We start from the raw sequence: 16,821 nt of genomic DNA, 5'->3' as shown, positions 1-16,821 counted from the left end.
TGCCTCTCAAGGGGGAAGGTTATTAAAGATGAGAGAGGACTTTAACTTATTGCCTGATTGTATCAATTCTTTATTCTAAATATAGAGGTTCATAGTATTAAAAATCAGTTTTAAAAGTTAAAAGTCTTCCCATCTAACTATTAAATCTGACTCTAAGTCAATATTTTACAGAAATGTTTCAAGCTTTAACACTGTAAAATATCTTTAAGTTGGTCACGCTCTTTCTCAAGGCGTGATGGAAAGGTGGAAGAATAACTAAAAACTACATGCTCTACTTAAAGAAGCAGGAGCCCTAACATATTTTCATTAGTGAAAGATATTAGATATACTCTTGCTTTGATTGAAATTGATACAACTCTAGATAGTTTACCATGCTGTCCTAGTTTTTTTAAAAGAGCCAACAAAGTAAAAATCACTGGAAAAATTATGTCCTTCGCAATGCACTTCAATAGCGTCTGTTATGTTATCCACAGCCTTATACAAAGATGCCTTGAATACAGAGCCAAAGAAAATATATTTTCTCTGGACAAGTGATTTACTTTCTTGTATCATTCAATGAGAATTATACAACTTAAACATTTTCTTTTGTGTTACTTGCCAGAATGCATAGCAAAACTCAATGCTCAACAGTAATAACTATGTCAACCCAACTGTCTGGGTTTTATCTCTTCTTTGCTCCTCTTAATAAATTACCAGGTTGGTTTGTTTGTTCTCTTTTTGTTTTGATCCTGTTGATAAGCCATCTTCAATTATTTTTGGAGGGCACAGAACATGAATAAACACACAAAAACACATACACACTTCCTTAACTGGAAGTGGAAATGAAATATGAGATAAATTTACATAATACACTGCAGATACAGGGTAGGGCAAAGTAAGTTTACAGTTATGAGTATGTGAAACACAAGTTTATTCTTGTATTATTATTTACTAATTATTGTACTATATATTTGCCACACAAATAACTGTAAACCTACTTTTGCCTTACTCTGTATTTTCCTTTTATAATCTAGATCATAAGCAATAAACAACAAACAATAAAACCTGGATTAAATTCTTGCTTCTAAAAGTAATAATATGATAAGATTATGAGTTTATCAGAGGGGTGCTAGTGAACTGAAAAGCAAGCTATAAACCTAGAAGCAGCTTTACGGAAATGGGTGAGGAAAAAGTAGTAACAGATTTTTCAAGTTCAATGACCAATTTCTAAGTTGCTCATTTTAGTTGACAAATATTTATTGCATGTCCACTAAACATCAAGATCCCAGGTCTTATATAGTTTCTCATCTAGTAAAAGAGACAATAAACAATTGCCACACAAATAAATGTAAAGTTACAAACTTATTTATATAAGAAATTCTGATTAAATCTAGGAAGCATAAAAGTTTTAAAAAGCTAAAAATAATTGTTAAGGTTGGAGTCTGAGGAAAACTAAGGATAAACATGAACTCAGTGATGGTAAGTATCACCTGGACTGTTGTCTCTTGCTGTCATCTGCATAAGAAGTGCCATCTGCTTTCGCTCTGAGAGTGGATAACCAAAAAGAATGCTAACTGGTGTGGACTTCTTATTTCCAGCTTCCTTTTTTGTTTTCTTCTTTTCTGGACCTTCTTTCTCTGGAATTATTAATAAGTATGTAAGAATCTGAAACAAATGTAAACACTCAAAAGCAATATATATCTTTTTAAAAACAGATGTTATACATGTATATAAGAAACATGTACAATATATGAACCAGCAAATAGGCAGACAAAAAGAGCCTTGACTTCTATTATATTATACAATTTTCTTCCTGAATGCTTTGGAAAAAAAAAATAGCCTTTTCTGTTGTTTTCAGAAAGCTAGTAACATCTGGAAATTTACTCCCAGTAAAATTTGTGTTTTAATGATTTGTTCTTCTAAAATGTACCTTTCTCAATAACATATTGAACATTCCTTAGTGTTACATCTTTAGAACTTCTCTTCCATTCATTATTATTTTATTTTTTAATTATTGTTAAGCCTATAGAGCAATGTTCCTTCAAATTACTTCTCTAATTCTACTGATTTATGTGATCGTCTTTTTTTTTATTTTTTTAAGATTATTTATTTATTTATTCATTCATTCATTCATTCATTCATTCATTTTTGGGGAGGGGGGAGAGAGCGAGAGAGAAGGGGAGGAGCAGGAAGCATCAACTCCCATATGTGCCTTGACCAGGCAAGCCAGGGTTTTGAACCGGCAACCTCAGTGTTTCCAGGTTGACGCTTTATCCACTGTGTCACCACAGGTCAGGCGATTTATGTGATCTTCTAAGAAGATAAATGTAAGATAAATGTAAAATGCATCTAGTAATTAATGATGAAAAGCACTGAATCACTTTATTCTAGTTATAGGAAAACTGAACAAGAAATATTAATCAAAGCTATAAAAGAACAAATTAAAGATTGTGTGTGTGTGTGTGTGTGTGTGTGTGTGTGTGTTGGGGGGGGAGTGGTTAACAGGAATCCTCTGAAAATTCAATGATGTCTCAAGATTTTTAGAGATTTGATCTGTCATAACACTCTCAGACTCAGCTATTTGGGAAATCCTTTGGCAATGCAGCCAGCATTCCCAATTAAGAGCTGAGAAAATTAAGATGGAACTAGGCCCTGGCCAGTTGGCTCAATTATGCATATGTGGAGGTCCTAGGTTCCATTCCCAGTCAGGGCACATCGGAGAAGTGACCATCAGCTTCTCCACATCTCCACCTCCTCTCTTTCTCCCTCCCTCTTTCTCCCACAGCCATGGCTCAAATTGTTCCAGCAAATTGGCCCCAGGTGCTGAGGATGGCTCCAGGGCCTCGCCTCAGATGCTGAAATGGCTCAGTTGCTGCGGAACAGAGCGGGCAGATGGGCAGAGCATCAGCCCCAGAAGGGGGTTGCCAGGTGGATCCCGGTCTGGGTGCATGCAGGAGTCTGTCTCTCTGCTCGCACTTCAAAGAAAAAAAAAGATGGAACTAGATTTCAGAGGTCAAAGAAATATAAATAGCTGTTCTTCCTTTAGGATCTCTGGGAGTTAATTCAGGTGGCCGTACAAGAGTTAATGCAGGTACTGGCTGGTTAGCTCAGTAGGTTAAGAGCTTAGTCCCAAAATGCAAGATTGTAGATTCAATTCCTGGTCAGGGCACTGCCAGGAAGCAACCAATGAATGTACAACTGAGTGGCACAACAAATGAATGCTTCCCTTCCCACTTCCCTCTCTCTCCTTTCCTCTCTGTCTCTTAAAAAAATAAAAATGAAAAAAAGTAAGCCCTGGCCAGATAGCTGGGTTGGTTGGAACATCATCCTGGAGTGCAGAGGTTGTTGGTTCGAGCCCCCAGTCAGGGTACATACAGGAGCAGCTCGATGTTCCTGTCTCTTTCTCTTTGCTGCTAAAAAAAAAACAAAGAAAAAAACCCAAAAAAACAAAAAAACTAATGCAGCCTATTAACTACTTAAGTATGTATTTTTTGGGAAACCCTATACAAATAACTGGGATTTACTGATTCGGGTTTGAGAGTCCTGAAAAGAGGAGCTACAAAAATAAGTAAAATTTGTATAGGTGAGGTTACATTGAGTTATATACTTGAAACCTGTATGGTTTGGCAACCATGTCATCCCAATAAAAAATAAATTAATTAATTAATTTAAAAAAATAACAAAAATGAGTGGAAGAAGAAATGGCTTAGTTGTCAATATTGTGGTATTTTAGGCAGATATGGCCAGCCTCTAGACTACTCTAGGAAATAAGCATTTGTTAATCTAGCAAGTTTCAAGAAACCAATAAGTTTGATATTTAAACATTATTGAATATTATTACTTACAGCATAAGAATTTAAGAGTAAAAATTCTTACAGTGTACCACTTAGACCATACTGCCATCCTAATGGCCTAGAAAAATTAAAAGTTCCCAGTATTTAAAATCCTCTGTCCACAAAACACTCAAGGTTCAACAGCTCCTAAAACATCCCTTTTATTGATGATTTTACATAACAAAAATGAAAAATGTCAAGATTAAAGTCTTTATTAACAGTTCTAATATAGTACCTTCACTTTCCACATTTCATTATCATCAATGATCCATTTAGTGTAAATCCAGCTATAGCATGGTTTCACCTAATGTACTAAATTTCTTATAAAGTCCTAAATGGGTCTTTTGAAAAAGACTTTATTTTTCTAAAATACATACTTTCTCCTAATAATATTCTGTTCATTTTGATTCTCTTGTATTTAATGAGACCTAAACTGTTGTGGTTCTAATGGTTTTCCATCTGAATAACAAATATTTAAATATAATAAATGTACTTTACTCTTAAAAATATCTAATAGTATAAAACCTGTATAGAAAGTAAAAGAAGGTGTAGTAAGAAAAATAAGTAAAATCTAGTAATTGGAGCACAAAACAATACGTAATATCGTTCTCTAAAAATTTCTAAAATTTTGGAGAAAAATTTGTCGTATTTGCAAAACTGATTTTATTGTTTAAATTGCATTTTAATATATTTTAAAAAATACTCTAAAGAGATATATAATTAATTTACAAGAAGGATACTTATAAAATTCTTAGAATTCCATGCTATCCAATAACCAAAGATATAATTATTACATTTTGAAAAACATAAATAAATTAGCCGGACCAGGCAGTGGAGCAGTGAATAGAATGTTGGACTGGGATGCAGAGGACCCAGGTTCAAAACCCTGAGGTAGTCAGCTTGAGCGCAGGCTCACCAGCTTGAGCATGAGGTCGCTGGCTTGAGCATAGGATCATACACTTGACCCTGCTGTAGCTGACTTGAGCCCAAAGGTCGCTAGCTTGAGCAAGGGGTCACTCACTCTGCTGTAGCCCCCCAGACAAGGTACATATGAGAAAGCAATCAATGAACAACTAAGGAGCTGCAAATAAGAATTGATGCTTCTCATCTCTCTCCGTATCTGTCCCTCTCTCTCTCTCTACCTGTATGTCACAATAAATAAATAGGATATATTCTAAATATTCAAGCAAAAATTTGAAATAGATACTAGTATCCAATTTAAATTTTGTTTTTTCTTTGAGTGACTTTAATCATTTGGCTGAGTTCACATTTTACATGAGGTAGGAAAGGAAGGCAAGTAAACAGTAGCAGGTGTAAGATAGTTAGGTTAGGGATAACTATATATCATTCTTCAGAATTATAAGTTAGAGTAACATGTCCCAAAGTATGCTTTTTCAAGTTTAAAGCAGTCAACAAAGCTTTGGCTAGTTCAGATCTATCATCAGAAGAAATTGCTTCCTCTGATCTGCCGTAAGTAAAAAAGTGATTATACACTACATATTTGAAATAGTTGGGTACTTCTCAAGTTTCAGTAACTAAAATGTGTATTTATGTGTCTATATAACCAGTCAGCATTTTAAAATTTAACACAAGAATACTGATGCATGTACTCATTTAAAGCACAGTCTATAGACTTGAAACTGCACTCAGACATCCTACAGATTTAAAAAAAATAAATTCACTTGGCTGGAGCATTGTCCTGCAATGCAGAGGTGGCTGGTTCGGTCCTTGGCCGGGGCACATACAGAAACAGATTGATGCTTCTGTCTCCCCCTTACCCCCCTTCCTCTCTCTGGATTCAATAAAAATAAAAGGTTAAAAAAATAGAAAAAAATAAAGACAAAAAAAAAAGGCAACAGATAACATTTAAAAATAAATAAATAAATTCAAGTGACTAAAGAAAATCAGGAAAATGCACATTTCAACAATCCAATACTCTTTATTTCAAGGTTCAGAGGACCTTTAGAAATATAGAGATGTCTCTGTCTTAAAATTTGGAAAATAATAGGCCCTGGCTGGTTTATCAGCGGTGGAGCATCCGCTCAGTGTGTGGAAGTCTTGGGTTCGATTCCCGGCCAGGGCACACAGGAGAAGCACCCATCTGCTTCTCCACCCTTCTCCCTTTCCTTTCTCTCTGTCTCTCCTCCCCTCCCACAGCCAAGGCTCCACTGGAGCAAAGTTGGCCCAGGTGCTGAGAATGGCTCCATGGCCTCCACCTCAGGCACTAGAATGGCTGATTGCAGGGGAGCAACGCCCCAGAAGGGCAGAGCATCGCCCACTTGTGGGCATGCCGGGTAGATCCCGGTCGGGTGGATCCCAGTCGGACACATGCGGAGTCTGTCTGACTAGCCTCCCCACTTCTAACTTTGGGGGAAAAAATGCTTTCTTTTCAGGTCTTGTCGGAATAAACAGAAAGCTCAACACTGAACATCCCAATTAAGTGTAGAATATACATATTAAGGAGATAAAATTGTTTTTCTTGGAGAACTGGTTCATAAATTTCTCACTATCTCAAAAACTAAAGGATATGTACGTCATTTTCCTACAAAGCAGTCATTGTGTAAGGTAACAACTCAAATACAGGTGAACACTACTAAATCAATCATGTTTGGAATGTGTATACTTCAGTTCTGAGAAAAATAATGTTGCCATCACTCTTTGGTTCTAAAGTACACAAATCTCTAACAGTTGAGTGCTTTTATCTTTAGATTTCCAGCAGATACTCAGATTATGAATGGATTAATCACATACAGGCCTTTCAGGTATACCCTGGCACTTTGGTGTCCCAGCTTAGAAAAGTACACTGACCTCCATAGTAAGTGCCTTTTAAACTTAATGCTGAATATAAATATCACTCCCACCCCCAAATTTTGATAACCAAGTACCACGGACTTATCAGCTCAATTAATAGCTTTCAGGATAATTTTTTTTTCTTTTTTTTCTTTTTTCTTTTGGTATTTTTCCGAAGCCGGAAACGGGGAGAGACAGTCAGACAGACTCCCGCATGCGCCCAACCGGGATCCACCCGGCACACCCACCAGGGGGCGATGCTCTGCCCCTCCCGGCTCGCTCTGCCGCGACCAGAGCCACTCTAGCGCCTGGGGCAGAGGCCAAGGAGCCATCCCCAGCGCCCGGGCCATCTTTGCTCCAATGGAGCCTTGGCTGCGGGAGGGGAAGAGAGAGACAGAGAGGAAGGAGGGAGGGGTTGGAGAAGCAAATGGGCGCTTCTCCTATGTGCCCTGGCCGGGAATCGAACCCGGGTCCCCCGCACGCCAGGCCGACGCTCTACCGCTGAGCCAACTGGCCAGGGCCAGCTTTCAGGATAATTTTAAGAATAATTAATTGATTCTACACCACCTGTACAAATTCATAAAATAAAGTGAATGTATCAGAAACAGAAGTTTTACTTCAGAATTCATAGTTAAATATCACATGCTGAAAAGTAGACACTTAGATACTTAAGGGACTAAGTAATATTTTACGTTAAAAAATATTCAAATATAAAAATGTAAGTCCATTAAAAAAAGACAACATAATTAATTAGTTGTCACATACTGAACAATACTGTACACTTATTTTTTATTTTAAAATAATAGTATTTATATATCCTCTTATATTCTTCTATCTGGAGCAATTATGAAGCATAATACCTGGTACCATAGTCAAATCGAGAGGTTCCAACACAGTTAATGGTATTTTTCCAGGAAAGCTGGTGTTTTAACCCACCTTTAATTTCAACATAGACAGTAAAATCAATAGGCTAAACAATTCATCTCAAAAATTTTATAAAATATCTGTTTTTTAAAAAACCCTGCAATTAAAGGGTTAGATAACATTATCTATTAAAATCAGTACTTTTGGTATAACTTGTGAAGGGTATATAGTAAAAGAGACTAGGCACCTTGGATATCTTCCTATAGGGGCTGCAACAAGGGACTTTCACATTATTTTCTATACAAATGGTGCCCCCAGGTTGTACTGTACAACATCTGAATGGCCGTTACACAGTAGTCTTGCTTATAATATTCATACATAGCAGGTATTGGATATGATGTAAGTTATTTATAGTACAATAATTAAGTGTAAATGACAGAAACCACTGGCTAAACAGGAGCCCCTGATAATCTAATTACCTGAATATGTCCTGTAAGAAGATATAAGTCTCTCCCCCCAATTTTCACTTGTATGTCCTGGATCTGAATCTACAGAATGAGAAAGACAGGAGAAAAGAAAAAAGCACACGAAAGGAAATGCAGAATTCAACAAACCAACATTTTTCAAAAGACCACTAATTAGTCAATGATAATCACTGTTTTCCCAAAAGGTTATTTTTAGAGTAAAGGCAAAAGACATGTAAAACACAGGTATAGTATAAACCATACCTAAGAATTCAATTTCTCCAACTAGAATATTAAAGTTAAGAAAGTCAACCATACAGTCTTCAATAAATATTACTGATGCTGTTTATTAAAACTATTAAAACATATCATAGCCTTTGAGGTTATATATTATTTTAATCTGTGAATAATGATAAAAATTGTAGTACTATCACCGTCTGTTTAGAATTTGTCTTTAGAAAACTTGAATAATGGACTTTAATCACCCTTTTTGTATTATGAGGGCCAAAACAACTCAGAAGACAATAGAACACTTTGGACTACTGTATAATTCTAGACTATAGGACTTTCTGTAAATTATACACATTTCAAATAGTATGGAAATACTACACTAAACCATTACTAAAGACCTCTTAGAAAGAACAGCCTAAATCTAAGTAAGTTTGTCAGCTAAGATAAGAATATGGAATTCTGCCTAACAATTCATAACAAATAAATTATGGAGAACTTTTTGCAATATGGTTAGAGCAGGTATTTTTACTTATAAAAAACATGCTATTTTAACTCACAATATTATTCTGATATTCATATTCTTAACTTATTGACACATTCTTTCTAGTATCATTATTATGAACATTATATATGAGTTCACTGAGGTATAAGAAAACAAAAACTAAAAATAGAAAAAAAAAGGAAGCATTTGGAACACAAGCAACCTCTAAACATAGCACTGGAAAGTTTTAAAGATAAGCCTAAAAGTTTAGTGATAAGAAGGCTCAATCAATTGAAAGTACAACTGTTAATAACATTAAGAACAATTCTAAAGCAAGGGGGGTTTAAATGGATTGATGACAAGCCTTTCAATGAACACTTACATTTCAATATTGAATACATTAAATTAGCCACTAGAAGAATTCCATGAAGAATATTTAAAATTTCATTTAAAGACAAGTAACAATTTTAAGTGGCCTCCACAGATTATATAACAAAGAAAAGTGACAACCAAGAAGTTATGCTAATAAATAGAATTAAATGGACTATTTAAAGCAGATGATATTATTGTAACAGATTAAAGCATAGTGGATAAAGTGAACTTTCAATTACATCATTAATGTAAGGGAGCAGTATAACAGTTTATCCAAATCTTCCTTTGGAAGTAATCAACCCACCTCACTCCATACACTCTTTGGATTTTACTCAAATAAGTATGGAGCATTTGAATATGTATTCTATAAAAATTTGAGGAGCTAGAAAATTAAAAGCTTCTATATCCTATCCCTCTACTCAAGCCATTTCTTCTTCCTATTGCTATTGACCGAGGTTTTTGAAAAACTCTTAAGTTCTAAACAGAGCAATTATCTATACAGTCTTTATAGCAAGGCACCACAAGCAATACTTGTATTTTAAAAGCCATCTTTTTAAGTTAACATGCTGTTTTGGATTGTAAGAGAATAATAATAAATAAAAAATACCAAGAATGATTTAAAAGGTTTGCACTTATATAATAAAAAATCTTGGGAGAGAGATGGGAATAAATCAGTAATAAATAACATCCATGAAAATCACCAAAAGGTGATTAAGAACATGGATTTTATTTGCTCCTTTAACACAGTTACCAGAAAAAATTATATTTTTCTCATTTTACAAAGTTCTTTTCTGCCTGACCAGGCGGTGGTGCAATGGATACAGAGTCGGACTGGGATGCGGAGGGCCCACGTTCAAAACCCCGAGGTCGCCAGCTTGAGCACAGACTCATCTGGTTTGAGCAAGGCTCACCAGCTTGAACCCAAGGTCGCTGGCTTGAGCAAGGGGTCACTCTGTCTGCTGTTGCCCCCCACCTCCGTCAAGGCACGTATGAGAAATCAATGAACAACTAAGGTGCTACAACAAGGAACTGATGCTTCTCGTCTCTCTCCCTTCCTGTCTGTCTGTCCCTCTCTCTCTCTTGTCTCTGTCACAAAAAAAAGTTCCTTTCTCCAAATTTGCTTGAGTCATAATAAATAGGCTAGTCCTACATTGAAAGCTTAAAGAAAACTAAACTTCTAATGCTGACTGGCAGAGAAGATTTAGCTTAAAACATCTGAACATGCTCTTACAATTATCACCATGGTCTTTGGACTTTTCATACTACATTATCAACATATGCCAAAAGATAAAGTTAGTAATCAAATAAATAACACTTCCAAAGAGCAAAGGAATATTTTAAAAAGTGAAAGGATGTTGTATTTTTCTACTTATTTAAACATACGAACTAAAATTACGAAGTACTACTCATTACCTCTATATAACAGATTTATCAAAACCTAAAGAAAAACCTGTGTCCCATGTTGTTTGAGGTTAAAGAATATTTATATACTGCTAAGGGCTTTATAACTAAGTATAATTATTTTGGAGAAATATCACAGAAATGTTTAATCCTTTAATCTTGTAACTCTTCTCCTAGGAATGAAAAGAAAGAAATAACTCAGGGTATAATAAAAATACAATGTGCAAAAATGCTTTTGATGGTATTACTCATAATAAAATAACTGCAAATTTAGTTTCGAGGCAAAGAAGAGGTTCTCTCAGGTGTAGCCTCAAGAGTGCTGGTCAGTACTTTCATGACAAGGGATTTTGGCTTTCCCTTGGATACCATTAGACTAGGGAAAAAAATAAGTATGATTTTACAACTGTGCAAAAATAAAGTTTGCTTAGGTAGGAATATGTCATTAATTACTGTGCCAAAAACTTTATACTATATAGTGGCAATACCATAAAGTACCTACCCAATACTCAATTTCTCCTTCTTACCAAAAATACTCCAATTTGGATTGGGGTGACAATTTGCTCAGATAAAAATATCTGACTTTTCAGATTCCGCAGCAACTAAGTGTAGCCTAACCAATGAGATGCAGGCAGAAGTCCCTAAGAGAGTTGTTTCATCAATAAAAAAGGCAAAGCCTTACTGAGAGAAAAATACTTTTGCCCTTGGTCCTTTCTCTCCTATTTTCTGGCCAGGAAGAAGTAGATAATTTCTTTTGACTATAAGGCAAAATGCTAACGACTAAGCCCGTGTATGAGCTAAGGGTGGCAGAGCAGAAAAATGAAAAGAACCCAGTCCGTGATGAACATAGGCATAGCAGTTTACACTAGGGTAACTCAAAATGAAGACTAAGAATGATTCATCCCACTGAAGGCATTATTGCTGACTTTGGGACCACTAAGCCTCCTTGGACAATATGAATATATATATATATATATTTAAAGAGTAATGACTGTTTTATAAAATATGTTCATTATTTTAAAAATTCAAGCTATACAAAATTAAAAATTACCCAAATCCTGGAAATAAAAGGTTAACACCTGATGAACATTATTCCAAGTATCCCTCAGATATATAAAGTCAAAGGAACTAGCCCTGGCCAGTTGGCTCAGTGGTAGAGCATCCACCTGGCATGCAGGAGTCCTGGGTTCGATTCCCAGCTAGGGCAACAGGAGAAGCACCTATCTGCTTCTCCACCCGTCCCCCTCTCCTTCCTCTCTGTCTCTCTCTTCCCCTCCCGCAGCCAGGGCTCCATTGGAGCAAAGTTGGCCCAGGCACTGAGGATGGCTCTGTGGCTCTGTCTCAGGTGCTAGAGTGGCTCAGGTTGCAACAGAGCGACGCCCCAGATGGGCAGAGCATCACCCCCTGGTGGGCATGCGGAGTGGATCCTGGTCGGGCGCATGCTGACTGCCTCCCCGTTTCCAACTTCAGAAAAATACAAAACAAAACAAAAAAAACAAAAAAAAAGTCAAAGGAATTAGGAGACACAGAGAGAAAAAGAGAAAGAAATTTACATAAGAATTGGAAAATATCAAACACGTGCTATTTTTAAATAAAAAGCTGTCTGATTAATTTATCTTAATTCAACATAAAAAGAAAATAAATTGCTTCTTCTCTACATCATCTACTAAAATATAAACATACACATAAAATTTTTAAATAAGATTAAACATTTTAAGCAATCATTTAAAAAACTATGTATTTTTAAAACAGAAGAGTATCAGTGAATCCTTTGGTATGAGACTCATACACACCCATTAGGTTTAGGCTTAGTCCTACAATGAAATAGTCTTTCAAAACAACCTTCTTTCTATATGTGTTAATACCTGTCTTGTATACATACACATACAGATAAATATTAATATACAGAATATGACCTTTAATGCACCTGAACAGTTCCTTAACCTATTTTCCAGTTTATATACTATAAACATCTTTCCATACTGCATATTCTTCTACAATATTATCTTTAAGGATAAAATCGTATTTATTCATTGGATTTACCAAAATTTAACAAATTATTCCAAATCCTGTATTGACAGTATTTCCTGCATTTTATTTTTGCTATTATAAACAATGCTGAGATAAACATACCTAAAGATAATTTTTCCCCTCATCAATAATTATTTATATAGTAGACTAAATGTCTAAGAATTAAGTCGAATGTTAACAAATTTTTAGTTTTTGATATATGTTGTCATATTCACCTCCAACAATGTACTCCTGTCATTTAAACCTAGCACATAAAGCAAGTTCCTACTTCCAACCAGGGGCCACTTGGTATGATAGGTCAACAATCCGGTCATTGTTATAAATTGTATTTCCTTAATTCCTACTGATTTTTTTATATATATTTCTTTGCCAAATGTAATTTTGTTGCTGTTGGTTTTGTCCATTTTCCTATTTTGTGTTTTTCTCTTCACATTTAAGAGATCTAAATATATTAAGATGAGGGTTATATGTGTTATAGATATTTCTCCCTTCTGTATCTTATATCTTTATAATTTCAGGTAATAATTTAAAATACAGTATACTACATTAAAAATTAATGTCAAATATGAGATTTGATGCTATAATTACCTTTTAAATGAAAATTATCACATAATGGTATTCAGAATTTTTTAAATAATAAAAATAAGATAGCTGGATTATAAATAAGACATTTGCCTTGGTACTAGGGAAATTATTCTTAATGCTGTGTGTGTGTGTGTGTGTGTGTGTGCATGCACACATATACACATGTGGGTAAAACCAAACTTTCATCTATTATTTCCTAAACTGTATATATTCAACCTATTAAAAATATAAATACACATGTTTAAATCAATCAAAATCTTATTTAGCATTAGCATGTATACTTTCCAAAAGGAAAATAAGAGCTTGTTATGAAACAGTCTCTAAGAGAGAGAGCTGCAACATCCCATTAAAACTCAGTAAGTGGGCCTTGGCCGGTTGGCTCAGTGGTAGAGCGTCCGCCTGACGTGCAGGAGTCCTGAGTTTGATTCCCGGCCAGGGCACAAAGGAAAAGCGCCCATCTGCTTCTCCAACCCTCCCTCTCTCCTTCCTCTCTGTCTCTCTCTTCCCCTCCTGCAGCTGAGGCTCCATTGGAGCAAAGTTGGCCGGGATGCTGGGGATGGCTCTATGGCCTCTGACTCAGGGGCTAGAATGGCTCTGGTTGCAACATAGCAACGCCCCAGATGGGCAGAGCATCGCCCCCTGGTGGGCGTGCCGGGTGGATCCCGGTTGGGCGCATGCAGGAATCTGTCTGACTGCCTCCCCGTTTCCAACTTCAGAAAAATACAAAAAATAAATAAATAAAACTCAGTAAGTGGAAAAATTATAGCAGGGGAAAAGTATGTAACTCAATTAATAAAATATGAATTAGATCATGTTTATTCAGTGCCTATGGTTCATGTTTTCCTAAGTAACACTTTCTCCTTTATTTTATTCTAAATAAAAAAAGATAATCTATCTGATCTACATACTATCAGAAGTTCTCATGAGAAAGTTATAATTTTGAAACCTTACTTCTAAAAAGATGTTAACATATTTGAATTTATCTAAATTCCTTCTTTGAACTAGTAGAAATATTACTGTCACTGGAAAAAGCAAAACCTGGTTAAGGTCTACCGGAAAGTTCTGTCTCTATCACCACAAGTTTTGACACGTAAGCACATGTTTATTTGGCGCATGTGTGCCTCTCTATTTTTATCACTTCATGTATACATACTGATGTAGCAAATTAACTAAAACAAAATTGATTCACGTTAGTCTTATGTGTGAAGCGATAGTGTACCCATGGCTACTGATAAAGTTCATTTACGCCACTGTAATTTTTACAAATTTCAACAAGGAAGAAATGCTACAGAAGCATGTCTGTCACATCCACCATATTCCCCGGACTTAGCACCCTCCGACTATCACTTGTTTTTGTCCTTACAAAATTTTTTGAAGGGCAAAAAATTAAAAAATGAAGAAGATATCAAACAAGCACTGGTTCAATTATTCGCATCAAAAGATAAAACATTTTTCAAAAATGGGATATACAAATTACCCTCACGCTGGCAAGAAATCAATAATAATGGCAATTATATTATTTAATAAAGTTTATTGACGGTAAGAAAAATTTGTGTTTTGTTTTGTCCAAAAACGAACAAGATTTTCCGGTAGACCTTATAGAAGTACTTTAAAAATGACTAGTAAAAAGACCTCCAGGGAGAAAATATGTTAAATCTATTAAATCTAAACATACATAAGCACCTCTTCTCAGCTAAGTGATCTAGTAATAGCTTGAGAACATTTCTTAAGGATAAGGAGAATCATGTGTTTAAGAACAATTTCTAGTTCAAGCTAAGAGACCTACCTACAACCCACTTACTTCTAAAAGTGTATACTAAATACTAAATATTATCCTAAAGCTATGTTAGCATAGGGCACTCCAAAAATATTCAGGGTATTTTCCTATCATTTCCAAACTGATGATTAAGATAACTAAAAAGCTCTAAGTAGGATAATATAAACTCTGCATGAAAAACTAACATTCTGTGAGTGAAGATAAAACATTCTTAAGAATAGTTCACTATTTTTCATGCAAAGAGTAAAACAATTATAATGAACACATAGCAAACATTCAAGTTTATATTAGTTTCAAGAAATGATTAGTTCAGGGCTAAAACACAATCTAGTAAATTATTAGTGGTAATAAGGTTCTAATCTATTATGAATAACAGATTAATTGATGCCAAGTATCATCTCTATATAAATTTTGAGAAAAAAAGTACCATAATTTAGACAGTTTGCCTCAGTAATCCCCCACCCTTTTTTTGGGTGGGAGGCATATATTTCTGATTCATTTCTGAATCTAAAATGCCTAAACTATTTTCTTTCTTTGGTGTGTTCAATAATTTATCCACAAAAACTCAATAACTTTTCCTCAAATCTACACATCCTATATTCCTTACCACTGAATAAATTTCAACATAAAATGCACCTCAAAACATTAAGTCTGAAAGTGATGAGATTTGTAATAAACATTAAGAGAGCAAGGAAAAAAGCAATTTTTTTTTTTTAATCTCTGATTAGATATCATGTTTGGAGAGAGTGCTATATGAACTGCTGCCCCAAAATGGTAAATCTGAAACACTAAAATATAAAAATTTCTCTATTGGGGTAAAAGAGAAATGATATGAGAAAAACCATAGTATAAGATGATTTAAAATTTTATAGAAAACAAATTATTCTACCTGTGTCTGAATCTCGTTCTTCATTTCTTGATGGGCTGATGGTAAAAGGAAGTTTGCGTTTCATAGACGATTTCTCTTTCATCTCCTTGCCCACATCACTTCGATCAATTTTTGGAGTTCTGCTATAGGATGCAATCTTGTCTTTACTCTATCAAAAATCAAATATGAATAAAATTATAACATTAGTTAAGCAATACAGTATTAAAAATACTTTATGAAAGAAATTTTCAAACATACAAAAAAGTAGAGGGTATTATGAATCATCACTGTCTTCAACGTACTCATGAAGTTTCAATAATTATAATTTTTTTCTATCTTGTTTTGTACTTCCCTTTTGCTCAATAATAAAATTTTAAAATAACAATCAAGCAAAACAGCTTGACTATAATAAAACTCTATGTCTAAGTGTAATACAGACATTATTACCAATGAATAAATATAAATGTGAAAAAGTGATTCTGTCGGCCTAGCGTGCGGAGGACCCGGGTTCGATTCCCGGCCAGGGCACACAGGAGAAGCGCTCATTTGCTTCTCCACCCCTCCGCCGCGCTTTCCTCTCTGTCTCTCCTTTCCCCTCCCGCAGCCAAGGCTCCATTGGAGCAAAGATGGCCCGGGCGCTGGGCATGGCTCTGTGGCCTCTGCCTCAGGCGCTAGAGTGGCTCTGGTCGCAACATGGCGACGCCCAGGATGGGCAGAGCATCGCCCCCTGGTGGGCAGGGCATCGCCCCTGGTGGGTGTGCCGGGTGGATCCCGGTCGGACGCATGCGGGAGTCTGTCTGACTGTCTCTCCCTGTTTCCAGCTTCAGAAAAATGAAAAAAAAAAAAAAAAAAAGTGATTCGGGACTACATTAAATAATGTGTGCTTTATTAATATCTAGTGTCCACTCATTCAGGTGATTTCTACAGTTCTACAGTTATTATCAAGTTCACTCTTATAATCTAAAATCTGAATTGGTATAGCACATCTAAACTCTGCTATGATGTTAACTCCTTTGTGAAAAACATGCCAGATACTAAGAATTAAGCTACATTACCTTAGCAGGAGAGCTTAAAAGAATAGCCTTCAAATAATAAAGACATCATAACTGTAGAGATTCTCACAAGCACACTGAAGAAGACACTAGCTT

At 35.4% G+C, this 16,821-nt stretch overlaps 1 protein-coding gene across 4 annotated transcripts in view; it reads right to left on the bottom strand.

The window, feature by feature from the left end:
* Positions 1-16,821, bottom strand: part of ANKRD12 (ankyrin repeat domain 12) — a 149,490-nt gene that overhangs the window by 67,278 nt on the left and 65,391 nt on the right. For 3 of the 4 annotated variants that reach the window (XM_066246684.1, XM_066246685.1, XM_066246686.1), the window contains exons 3-5: positions 15,695-15,842; positions 7,946-8,014; positions 1,470-1,616 (exon numbers count right to left, since the gene is read on the bottom strand). In XM_066246684.1, coding sequence (XP_066102781.1) covers positions 1,470-1,616; positions 7,946-8,014; positions 15,695-15,842 — 364 coding nt within the window. The remainder of the gene's footprint in view (positions 1-1,469; positions 1,617-7,945; positions 8,015-15,694; positions 15,843-16,821) is intronic. The other variant, XM_066246687.1, reaches the window with a different exon arrangement.

The sequence above is a fragment of the Saccopteryx bilineata genome, chromosome 11 (genome assembly GCF_036850765.1).
Source record: "Saccopteryx bilineata isolate mSacBil1 chromosome 11, mSacBil1_pri_phased_curated, whole genome shotgun sequence".
Lineage (NCBI taxonomy): Eukaryota > Metazoa > Chordata > Mammalia > Chiroptera > Emballonuridae > Saccopteryx > Saccopteryx bilineata.
Note: the sequence above shows the minus strand (reverse complement) of the source record. Positions and strands in the feature narration are given on the sequence as shown.